Source organism: Oryzias melastigma, linkage group LG13 (assembly GCF_002922805.2).
Source record: "Oryzias melastigma strain HK-1 linkage group LG13, ASM292280v2, whole genome shotgun sequence".
Lineage (NCBI taxonomy): Eukaryota > Metazoa > Chordata > Actinopteri > Beloniformes > Adrianichthyidae > Oryzias > Oryzias melastigma.
In genome coordinates this window covers 10,147,877-10,160,474 of record NC_050524.1, presented here as the reverse complement: position 1 = coordinate 10,160,474, position 12,598 = coordinate 10,147,877, and the positions used below count along the sequence as shown (strand labels likewise).

Genomic DNA, 12,598 nt, shown 5'->3' with positions numbered 1-12,598 from the left:
AACAGATTATCAATATTTTATATTTTCGTGGATGCTTTCTTGAAATAACAAGCTTGTTTTAACATGCTTCTTTCAGTTCAGTTTTGCATCATGTCTTTTTTAGGAGTTATTTTCACCTGAACTAGAGGTTGAAGGAAAGCTGCTGGTTTAAAATCTGAAGCTGCTCCACTAAAAGCATCAGGTCTGGACTGGTTTGTCAGAAAACACCTAGCTGGATCTGGAACTCTTTGAAGACATAATCAAAGATATTTCAAGTGCATGTGAGTGCACAAACGTGCAAATTGTTCTCTGTAATTCAGAGGCTGTGAAAATGTTTTACATAAGCAGGAAAAGTTGTTTTATTTGTCTGATTGACCAAAAACATCAGATTTCCAGCACAGACAAACAATTTAAGGCCATCATCCAGTTTTGAAAAATATTTTATTAGAGATCGATCCAGGTACAAGGAAATTAAAGCATTGATTTTATTTTACAGGTAAAGAGACTGCAAAAGTTTATTTTTTTTGTTAGTTTTTTCTTGATCCACTCTCTTTGACAAGGACATGCATGTGAGTACAGAAGGTGGTGCACAAAGGAAAAAAAAGGAGCAGGAACTGTATTGTAGAAATGGTATTTGATATGGGGTGTCGCCTCACCCCTGAGCTGTACAGGAAAAAAAAATAAAATAAAAACTTCACCCAGCAACTTTCTCTTTTTGTCATTTTAATCCTCTTTTATAGCAAAAATGCAACATACAGATAGGCTACAAAGAACCAACAATATTGAGAAAATGAACAAAAGAGGGAAAGCACTTTCATCCTTTTAAAAAGACGATTTCTTTATTGTCTTCACAAGCAAACTGAGCGTTCGTACTCCTTGTGTGGAAAAGTCTCTTTAGTTCTGACATGAGAAGAGCAGTGCAGTGAACATGCAAGACGAAGAGTGACTCGGACGACCGCCGACCCGCTTCTCCGACCGCGCCAGGGGCGCGTCTCCTTATGGCCTTGCTGCTCGGCTCCAACAACAAACTTTACAAGGAACGGAAAAACACGTTTTATATCTCACAAATCTTTATGCATATTTCACAATATACCTTTATTATCTTTTTAATAAATACAAAACGACACTGTGATTTTAAAAAGAAAACAATGGGTATTAAAGAGACACTAAAAAGCAATAGACGTTAGAAATATCAATCTTAATTTGGCTTGTTCTCTTACTGACATCTTGTCCAAAGATGGATCAACCAGCTCATTATAGTCCACAGCAGAAAGAAAAGGACAGAAATCTGACATGAGTGGGAGGTTTGCATTGATGACATTGGAATGGCATCATCAAGTGGGGATGTATATGGATATTTATACACATATATACACACATGAACACCACCAGAATGTAAAATAACCTGAGATACTCTCTGCACCTCATTTCCAGAACACTGGCCACTAGGTGGATGGCTAAAAATAAAAATAAAGATGGCAAAACAACAACAGTACAACAGCATCTGATGGCCTTTAGTTTCCCACCCCATTTATTAACATTAGTAGTACAAAAAGAAGAAAAACAAAAAGACAAACAGTCATCGAACCACAAAAAATCCTGAACATTACAATTCAAAACATTGTTTTAAGCAGCGTTTTGGAGTCCATAAAAGGCATACGAAGACAGAAGCTTCTCAAAGGAGGGACGATGTCCAAATCAAAAAAATGGAAAAATCGGGGTGAAGGTTTTAAAAGCGGCGTGTTTTTGTGGCAGTCAGGCAGTAAGAAAGTGTTCTGCTCCACGTTGTGTCTGCAGACGGGGAGGCAGTGGAAGCCTCGGGGTGAGGGGGGGGACGAGGCCTTTTTCTCCGTCGCCACCTCCACGCCAAAAGCTCAAAACTCTCACTCGGCCTTCTTTCTGACATGAGGCTGTGCTAATCGTTTCAATATCTGAGGCACCAACTTCTACGGCAACTTTAAGAAACTGGTTTGAACGTTTTCTTTCCTTCCTGGGGGAGTTTAGTCATAAAAGAATTCCATTAAACAAAATTAAGTGCTTAAAAAAGCAATGGATGGAACTAAAACACATACAAACTAAAACATGTAAACAATCAATGCTCCATTGCTGATTTTGGAGGGTCTGGATTTGTTGTTGCAAGTAAGAATAATAAATATTATTTAGTAGATGTTTGTATGTTTAAGGCCTTAACAAGAACTCAAATCTGCCCTGATTGGAGCACATTTTCTGAAATGGAAAAAATTATCTAAAAAATAAAAAAAAATCCCCTCCAAGTATTTCTAAAGCAACACAGGCTTCTGTTTTTTGGGGAGCGGAAACTGAAGACATAAATAAACCCCGGCAACACTGAACCCTTCCTCTCCGTCCTCTGATCTCGTGTCTGCACTTCACACCCTCAGGAAACGTGTTTTATCTGAACCGTGGAAACCAGCGCCTCTCGCTTGTGGCAGTCGGAACCAAGCGTTCCTCTTTAATATCTCTCTGTACATTAGTATATAATCTACTCTTTACTTTACAGTACAGAAACTCCTCTTCACATATTCTTCCGGTTCTTCATGTCAGCAGGAGCTATGTTTTTGTGCTTATCACCAAAAATCGCAGTGCAAAAAGAATCATAAAAAAATTAATAATGATAATAAAAATAATAATAATAATTAAAGGTGACTATCAACAAATGAAGGATTATAAAACAATTATCTTTTTTGGCACAAAAGCCACTCAATTCACATATAATACAAATAACCAGAAAAAACTCAAATGTTTCTGGTAATGGAAATAAAAAGCTCAAACTCAATCAGGTTTGCATAGCAATGCAACAAGTCAAAGAAAATATTTACAGGAAATAAAAATTCCCTTTTCCCCAAATAAACCTGTTTTCAGATGTTTTGTTTTGTTTTGTTTTTTTAAACTTGCATTATTTTTTTTAACAAAAAGAACATTACAGTAGGTGGAAAATATTGTCTTGGGGACAAAAAAAAACATAGTGACATGTCAGTATCTTTACATCACATTTACAGTTCCTGTGATACTGCTTCTGTCTGCAGTTCCCTCAGAGAATTCACAGGTGAGGAAGTCCAGCAGCAACACTCTGTGGAGAGATGAGCGGCAAATAGAGATGGTCAGTTAAACATGGAGGAAAGAGCTAACCGTACGTGTGTCGTCTTTTTACTCACATAACTCTCCCGTGTACTGTCCTTGCCCGTTAGTTCCGAGGAATTCTGCGTGCTCCGAGGCGGTCCACTGCTGCGGTTGCCGTGGGCCCTCGGTCTTGCGTGGCCCCGTCGAGCCCTTGGAGGAAGCTGTACCAGAAGAACTGTGGCCCCCAGGGGAGGGGAATGATGGCTTACTGTATGGCAAGCATCCATCCTCTGAAAAAAGACAAGAAGTAACCAAACCAAAGGTTGACTTGATTGATAACCAGCATCTGTTGTGTGCGAACAGCAATCCGCGCCCTCCTCCTGACACCTGCACTCGAGTGACAGCAGAAAGAGGACTGCCGGGCTTATGAGGGGGTTAATTCAACATCAGAGGAGTGCGGTCTCCCTCCCGCTGCATTTCAGCACAACGCTGACCCTCAGCAGGTTACATCCTTGCGTGAAACCTCATCAAACTGCTCCCCACTGGTGTGCTAATGACTGAAATCGAGGCTCACGTGAAGAGTACTGTACATTACAGAGCAGACACACAGATGGGAGTCACCTGCACCACAGATCTTTGTGTAAAGATGCTGACTGCGGGACCTTCCTTTGTTTCACAGAGAAAATGAGACAGTTAGGCGCATCTCGCACCACATGCGCGGCGCTAACGCGCACACACGCACACAAACACTCAAGCACACAGATGGGGCGCAGAGTGGCCGTTGTTTGTGTGAGAAAGCGATTAGAGTGCATTTCGGTGGCTGAGGCCTCCTGCCTCATTTGGAGCGGAGCGGGCCGATACTGGCAACAGTTACAGGGGCAATGAGGAGGCTGAGCGAGGGCTTGGGAGGGGGGTGCATTCTGGAACACAGGGGAAGTGGCAGACGGTCCAATCTGTTCATGAGAGGCCAGACTCAAAGCAGCAGGAAAGCTCGATTCAACACTAGAACTTTGAGAGAAAATGACGCGAGTGCAGCTGCACCCCTTTGTTCCTGTTTTAAATTCATATTTTTATCTAAAAATACTCCTCTTCCGTTCTGCACTGCTTATGATGAAATGAAGCTCACTTTGAGAACATGTTGTGTACAGCTAGAAAAACTGAATGGAATCCAAAGAGACTAGTTTATTAGCAATTGAGATTAAATTATAAACAACCTCTATCCTCGGTAACCATGGTGACACAATAATTTCTGTAAAGGTATATTTTCCACACTATTAAAAACATATTAAACTGACCATACACTTTAAAACCTTGATAAAAAATAATCTGGAGCACCTTATATATGGATTAATTCTGGTTGTGCCTACTGATGTCACAAAAATTTAAAGAGGTCCATGACATTCAGTTAAAATATCAGTTTTGGGATTATTTATTTTTTATTTTTTCTAGGAGTTGCAAACGAGGTTGGGTGTTATAGTAATACACTTATGTGGCTAACATGTAGCGGCGTTGGACTGTGGGTTTTTCATGTGTTACTAACAAGGTTGGGAGTTAGCGTAGTCACAGTAACGTTTGTTTTAGTTGTATAAGTCTTTTTTTCCTGTTACAAACAAGTTTGACAGTTCTAGGTACTGCAAATACGCTAACGGGGTTAGCGTAATGCTAACACTGAGATGTAGCAGTGTCAGACTAAGTTTTTTTATGTGTTACTAACAAGGTTTGGAGTTAGCATAGTCACAGTAACGTTTGTTTTAGTTGTATCAATCTGTTTTTTTATGTAATTAAAGTTGGGAGTTATAAGTGTTGAGTTTATGCTAATGCAGCTAACACTCTTAACGTGGCTAATGTGTAGCGGAGTTGAATTGTTTTTTTGTTTTTTTTTAATTACGTGTTACTAACCAGGTTTAGAATTTGTATTGACCTGGTAATGTTTATTTTAGCCGTATTAGTCTGGTTTTTACAAACAAGGTTGGGAATTATAGGTGTTGTGAATGTGCTAATGCGGCTAACACTCTTAACGTGTTTGTCATAGAGGTATCACTCTGTGTTTTACAAGCTACTATAGATGTTGTGAATGTGCTAGCGTGGGTAATGCTTCAAAATGGCTAAATTGTAGTGGTGTTGGACTGTTTTTGTACGTGTTACTAACAAGATCAAGTGTTTGCGTAGACAGTAACGTATGTTTTAGCAGAATCAATCTGTTTTTTGCAAACTATTGCGAATGCGCTATACTGTGGCTAATGCTTCAAAATGGCTAACTTGTAGCGGAGCTGGACTGTTTTTTTGTTTGTTACTAATAAGGTTGGGAGTTAGCGTAGTCACTGTAATGTCTGTATTAACTGTATCGGACTGTTTTTTTTTTTAACTTGTAAACAAATTTTGAATACTCTAATGCAGCTAATGTGTTACAAGCTAGTTCAAGAATTACTATGAAAGCATCAAGCTAACTCAATGACCTGAGTGGATTGAAAACAGATAAAACATGGATCTTAACATCTTCTGAGGCGTTCCCAAATTTTATAATGGGATAAAACACATGTTTATAAGAAAATAAGGCATTTTATATAAACATTGTAGTCATAAACACCATAGGTTGGCTACATGTTCTGTCCCAGAAGTACCTGCTTTGTGCCCGCGTTGCCCATCCTCCGCTCGCTCCATGGAGCCGAGTCTCTCTTGAATCTGGCGGTGATGCTCCAGAGAAGTTCTCAGGTGTCTGTCGATAGAACTCTTAATGTCGTCTGGCCCACACAGAGGTCCTGACATGGGTGTGCGCTCCAGGGAAGAAGCCTTCCTGTCACCCTGTGGTGCCATGCTGCCGATGCTGCGGGCACCCTGGATACGACCCTGCCCCTGACTGGGAGGAGGCTCTGGGGGAGGAGGTAGGTCTTTGTTGAAAGACAAAATATATATTAATTTCTAAAATATTAAAAAAATTGTTAAGACATTTTTATAGAGTTATTGAGGTTGACACCCCGGTGACTCCCTCACCGTCTGCACCGGCGTCCCTCCGGTGGGGTGCTGTGCCCTGATTTCGGGGTTTGCGAGTGGGCCTGGCAGCCCTCTGGTGGCCTAAACTGTGTGTGCCGACTGTGCTGCCATCTGTTGAAAATGGACTGCTGGGCCGGGGCCTGTGGGACAAGCCTTTACCTGCAAGAGGGATGAAAGACCAAAGGGCAGCTGGTTAATAGACTTTAAAGAGCCAACACCCACACTGTGGGACTCAGACTGCCACCAGGAAACACAATCAATCACGAGGTGCAAAACCTTTGAGAAAACAATGGCTTTCATTAGAAGAGAAAGAACCACGAGGAAATCAGTCAAAGCTTGCAACCATTGAATATCCACGTTTTTGCGCACAAACCCCGAGAAACCCAGAGTGCAGAGACAGTTGAGTCAGAGAGTAAATGAGTTAATCAAAAAAGCCAGGGAGAGACCTGCAGGAAAGCCCCGAGAAGCAGATACCATGCACAACATGTGTGCAAACTCCACAAACAGCCGAAAGATTCAATTCAATTCAATTCAATTTTATTTATATAGCCCAATATCACAAATTCAATTTGCCTCATTGGGCTTCATGCCTGTACTTTTTACAGATGCACAGATGGAGAAAGAACAAACCGACTGTACGCAGGAAAATATCAGCCAGCGGATGAGAGCGGGAATATTTATAGAAGAGAGCAACAGTGCTCCACTGATCTCCGCACACCAACCTCTCTTGCTGAGGCTCGTGCCCTCAAGGCGGTAGCCTGCCTTGTCTGCAGCAGCCACCAGGGCCTGGGCAAAGCTGCAGTGGGTAAAGATGGAGCCATCAGAGGAACTGTCCAGACTGGACCTGTGGCTGGAGAAATTACGCTCATCCTCAGAGGCCGAGCCCCACCCATTCACCATGGACCCTGTGGAACACCGCAGGTTTCAATGGAGTGTCAGCGTGAGGCTGTGTATTGCTTTTTTTTTTTTTTTTATCCAAAACTTAACGGCCATGTCCTTCATGGAAATATGATCTGAGAGTCTGAACACCTGTGCTGTGATTCTACATACAGATGGATGAAAGTATTGAGTGATCTTGAAAAAGGGGGGAAAAAATATTAAGATCCTTCACTTAAATGACTCCATCTTTGCTGGAGGGGATTTCTCTTCTTGAAGGAGCTCTGTTGTGTAGTCATTCTGTTCTGGCCTGCCCTCTTTCATGTGCTACACACAGAAGCTAAACACACATATACACACACATGCAGAAGAATGCACCCAGTGGAACAGCAGGACTGTCATCAACTGTTTTTGCACCTCTTTTGAAAGCGAACAATGAGAGCACCTGTGCAGAGCCACAGCAGAGCCTCAGGTGACTTCTCACTAAACAGTGAACTGAATCAAACACCTGGTGGTTTGCACAAGTTTTATTAATCCAGAGCTCACAGCCACCAATATTTTTCAGGTTTGAACTCATAAATATTAGAATTAGAATTAAAATGGTTAATTTTGCCTCACAAGGACTACAGTAGTACAACATTTGAGATAAGCAACTTGGATTATCTGCAAGCTATTACGGAACAATATATAATTATGTATAGTGTTTATTTTAAACATGATGTCAGATTTAAGACTTTTGGCTATTCTGTCATTGTATGTCGAGAATTCAGCCTACAAGCAAATAGGCAGGCAGACCAGCGCTTCCACATTGAAGCATCACTGCCAATAAAAAATGCCATTTTGGCAACCAAAAAACCCAGAGAACAGTCGGCTAATGTGACAGCTTTCACTGGGACTGCTTTGGCAGACTTTGCTAAAAGTGGCATGAACCCAAGCTCACACACTCTCTCCAACACACAGAGAGATGTGATTGAACAGACTGGTAACAGGGAAGCGGGGAGGACTGAGGGTAAAAGGTTGTTGAGACAAAGAGAGAGGGACAATATTTAGCAGCAGGATTCATTAAAAAGGTTACTGGGATTTAAAAGGTGGCACAAGCCTGGGCAGAGTGGGCCGCGGCGGACTGGTTTTCCAGTGAACATGTCACAAAAAAAAAAAAAGGCATTTCTCTTTGAAATTCAATGTAAGACTTATAAAGTTGCACAAAAAAATTGAAAGTGGTTCATGCATGCAGACACAATGGGAAACCCCCCTGACAGTTTTCCAACTTCCCCATCTGTGCGTCTCCTCTTCTCAAGAGGAGGCTTTCTAAGTCGTTGGATTGCACCTCCACCAGCACAGGTTGCACCAGCTTTCCATTCCTATTGCAGGAAAATGCTCTAAGATTAATGAAGACTTCCATAAAATATAGACTTGCATAAGGTTGTGTATCCATTTAAGACAGCCCATTATTACAACCCCAACTGCAGCACGGAGCGGTAGCTGCTCGGAGCCCTCCATCTTCGCGTGGTATTTTCTTTGAAATTCTTATTTTAAGAGGTTTCTCTTGGAAAAAAAAGAAAGAAAGACAGCAATTCCACTGGGTCCAATCCTCCCACAAAGAATAGAGCAGATAATGAAGTATAGGCAGTGCCAGCTAAAGCGCTGAAGCTTCCAAGTCCTCCGGCTGAGCGAAGAAGCACAGCCTCAGCAGATCACATTTACAATGACTTTTCCACAGTTACACCAGCTTTCAACAGCACAACCTCTGGAGCCCTTCTATTCTCAGAAACATCACTCCAATCAAACCCAGATTATTGTAATGTAGTTTTAAAAAAAAAAAGGCCATGAAGTAGGGCGGGCGATAAAACAAAAACAATATTTATCACAATCGAACTCTTTATCGATATGGAAATGAGTGTATCGCTACATACTTTTATTTTGAAGGGATAGAAAAAAACGGTCACTTCCCTTGTGTAGTGTCTAGTTTGGTAGATTAAATAGCGGAATATTCTGTTTTATTTATGTTCTCTTTTGACACTTGAAGACGTTTGCTTTAAAGGGGCCATACCATGAAAAATCTACTTTTTGAGCTTTTAAGTGTATTATACTGTTCATTCCTCTCTATAAAGAACCCCAAAGCGGTATTTTGATCTGTTCATGTGTTTCTGAGTAATCCTCTACAAAACTGCGCTCTCTATAGCAGCCCCTCCCATACCCACGAAAACGAGCGGGTCCTCACATGCTGATGTCACAGAGTGAGACAGCCCCTTTCAGGAAGAATCTGCTCCGCCCCCAAGCACCGGAAGCACCCCCTCCCCAGCAGATGCTGGCTGTCTGTGTTGTAAGCTTGTGCAGCTGTGATCAAGAAACGCTCATTGGGTTTAGCATTCAAACTTAGGATATCTGCAGAATGTGTGAGATGGATCCTAAACGTATGCAAGAATGGCTCAAGCAGGCGGGGGATGTTGGGAAGACGGCAGGAGAAAGGGAGCAGACTATTTACTGGTGGAAAAGCGAGCAACGAACCGAGAGAACTGGTTTAAACGTGGATTAGAAAAGTAAATGGATCCATGTGAAAGCGAAGAGGATTTTTGATATGGAGATTATATGTCATCATTTTGAATACATCCTGAAATGTTCATCTGGTGTTATTGTCTGCATTTTTTGACAGAATTGCACCGCAAAATGATCCCACTAGCTATCTCCATTCTGTCTGTGCCACATTTGGGAATAAATGCCTGAGCTGCACTGTATTTAGGCCTAAATCACTGTTTAAACAAAATGTTTATAATTTTTGATTTTGCCCATTTTTTTTTTTGTGGGTGATACGTGGCTCAGGAAGGTGACACCGATCCCTCCTGCCACTAAAACATTGAGATGTTTTACTTCCGGGTATGAAAAAAGTTAGCAAAATAACTCATATTTCATAAATAATTTGTTTTTTTTAGTGTTCTAAAGGTAATATATGATCATTTATATGGATATAGTTTACTCTGCAAGATTTAAGAAAATCATGGTTTGGCCCCTTTAACTTTCAGTTACGTTTGTCACTTTTTCTTAATTATCTTCAATGCATCAGTTCCATTTAAAGTGTAATAGGAAATAAATATTTAAATCGAAACAACCTGCTGATGATTCCACATTTCTCTTATAAGCTACAGAGTGTCCAGAATTTATATCGCGATATTAATCGTTATCGCACGATATATATAAAAAAAAAACAACTATATCGTGATATATAAAAAGTTTTCTAATGATTGGTCGAATTCATTTTAAAAAAAAGAACAGTGGTTCTGCTCTGTAAAAATCCTCAGCTTACAGGTTTCATTCTCGGTGCACTGACAGAGCAAGGATGGTAAACACTGAATGGTTGTGAAATGGGGGGCCAGTAAAACTCATGCTGGCTCCCTCCTGCCACTAAAACTGATTTACACCGGCGCGAAACGTAATCTGCATGTCGTTAAGCGGCAAAATCATTCCCCCTGACGAGCAGGCGTCTATCTGCAGTCAGAGGACGGAACCCGGGCCCTCATGAGCTCGCCGGGGCTTTATGGGAGAGTAATCGCCCAAAACAGCTTTGCAGCTTTAACATCTATATGTTACAGGAATTACAAGTAATTCCTATATATTAACATTCTGGAAAGACAAACTACTGTGCGACAAAGGCATCAGTACAAACATTTTATATATTTAGAAAACGGACACATTTGTACATTATTGAAACAATGACGAATCCATCAAACCATCCCTGACAGGACTCTTGCTCCTTCCCTCACGTGTTTGTGTAGCCTCAAAATGGTGGCCGCAATAAATCTCGGCATATTTCCCCTCCTCCCCAGCTCACCCTGAAGATGGGTCCATGTCTGCGCTGTCAAGCGATAGGGTGAGACTTGCAGGGAGATAAAAAGAAATGGTGCTGTCTTCGTAGCAATACAGTGGAGGAGAGATGCAGAAGATTAGGGCTCAGTTTATGCCTTATATTCCTATAAATACATCAGTGGTAGCAAGTGTCAGCGCCACCAGATCCCCTGTTCCATCATCCCCCGGGCAAAGTACACTTTAAAGCTGCCGCTGACAGAGTCCACTCATTTCTTTGGCTCTTTCTTAAACGCGTCAGCTCCTTTTTTTGTTTGTTTTCTGCTGCCTACCCGCACAATCAAAAAGAACTTTTTCTCAAATGCCATACGTTCTTCAGAAGCGATTTTTCGACTGGTGACTCCTCGTCGGTGCGAGAGCAGGAACCCAGCCCCGCCGCTGCAATGTCATGCCCTTCATACGCCTCTCCGACAGACGGCCATAAAAGTTTTCAGTGAGTTGTAAAAATGGAAATGGTACCTCTGGTCTGGAACAGAAAATGCTGCACGTGAAATTTACTTCAAATCTCCTTGGGAGGGATGCGGGTGGGGCCGGGTCCAGAGCCGCGTGCCAGTAAAAATCACAGCTATTCTCCCCTGCTTGCCTTGCCTCTCCTTCCTCTTAATTTCCCCTCTCAGTCGCCTGTTTAAAATTCATGGACTTTCTTATCGCTTTTTTAGAAATGATGATTATAATTCCCCAGAGTCTGTCAAAAATGCCCCAAAAAAACGTGACTGAGGAACATTTCGTGAGCAAATTGAGGAACATGAGAGACATCTGATGTGCAATAAACCATCTACTACAAAATAAGGTAAGACTCAGAGACGGCCATTCAGGTGCGTTTTCTTGAATTTGGTTAATCTCTAAAGTATTTTTAACCAAGTAAAGCTCATTACATCAAACATTTGACAGAAATCAATGTCCAATCAATTGGACATCTTTTTATCCATTGTGTTCTGATGATGAAAATGTTGATGGTTTATGAAAAATTACATTGAAACACCTTTTTTTTGCAAAAATGGTTCAAATACAATGAACTGTGGTCTATATCTATCAATTTAAAAGGCAACTAATTTAGGAATTGTAGATTTGGACAGCACAACAAAATGGGTAATGCTCTATATAGTGTACTATAGTAGTGAATGAATTTGGACTCAACCAATGACAGCTTAATATGCAAAAGTAAATATTTAACTATCCACAAATTTTACATTATTTCAATATAGTCAAGTATTAACTTAAAAGGTGAATAAACGTTTTGAAAATTAGTACAACTTTTCCCGCTAAAATTCTTTTTAAGATTTCATGGAGGCAGCCATTTTGAAAATTCAGGAAAAGCCCTTCTACTGCCCCTAGTGGAATGATAATCCACTACAGGGCAGAAAACATGAACCGAGCTACATACAATGGATTTTTAATGAAAGTTTGGATGGTGCTAATGAGATAGGTCTCAGAAATGCCCGTATCAAATATGATATAAATTATTATAGAGATTTTTCACAACACGTTATAGCACAAGTAGTAACTTCTATTTTTGCAAAAATATGTATATTGTTTTGTTACATAACAAGGGAGGATATTAATCCTCTCATGCATGAATTATGATAAAATCAGGTAGGATTTTTTTTACTAGGTGTTTTTATTCATCTTTAGGTATACAAAAAAATATTTACCTGTTCACCCAAGTGTACTTAAAGAATTTTGTACAGTAAAAACATCAATGTCATTTTATGGTAATTAGTAGGTATAACCAGTGCTTTAAGTGGGCCGGTGCGCTCCGGTGCTGAGCACCGGGACTTCTTAAAATCTCACGTCGGAGCACCGGCACTTCTCACGT

The 12,598-nt window shown here is 40.9% G+C and overlaps 1 protein-coding gene across 11 annotated transcripts in view; it reads right to left on the bottom strand.

The window, feature by feature from the left end:
* Nucleotides 1-403: 403 nt before the first annotated feature.
* Nucleotides 404-12,598, bottom strand: part of robo2 (roundabout, axon guidance receptor, homolog 2 (Drosophila)) — a 351,986-nt gene continuing 339,791 nt past the window's right edge. For 5 of the 11 annotated variants that reach the window (XM_036214861.1, XM_036214859.1, XM_036214863.1 and 2 more), the window contains 5 exons: nucleotides 6,771-6,953; nucleotides 6,049-6,207; nucleotides 5,679-5,945; nucleotides 3,153-3,347; nucleotides 404-3,067 (listed from right to left, as the gene is read on the bottom strand). In XM_036214861.1, coding sequence (XP_036070754.1) covers nucleotides 3,066-3,067; nucleotides 3,153-3,347; nucleotides 5,679-5,945; nucleotides 6,049-6,207; nucleotides 6,771-6,953 — 806 coding nt within the window. In that variant the 3' untranslated portion in view covers nucleotides 404-3,065. The remainder of the gene's footprint in view (nucleotides 3,068-3,152; nucleotides 3,348-5,678; nucleotides 5,946-6,048; nucleotides 6,208-6,770; nucleotides 6,954-12,598) is intronic. The other 6 variants (XM_036214864.1, XM_036214865.1, XM_036214866.1 and 3 more) reach the window with 2 other exon arrangements.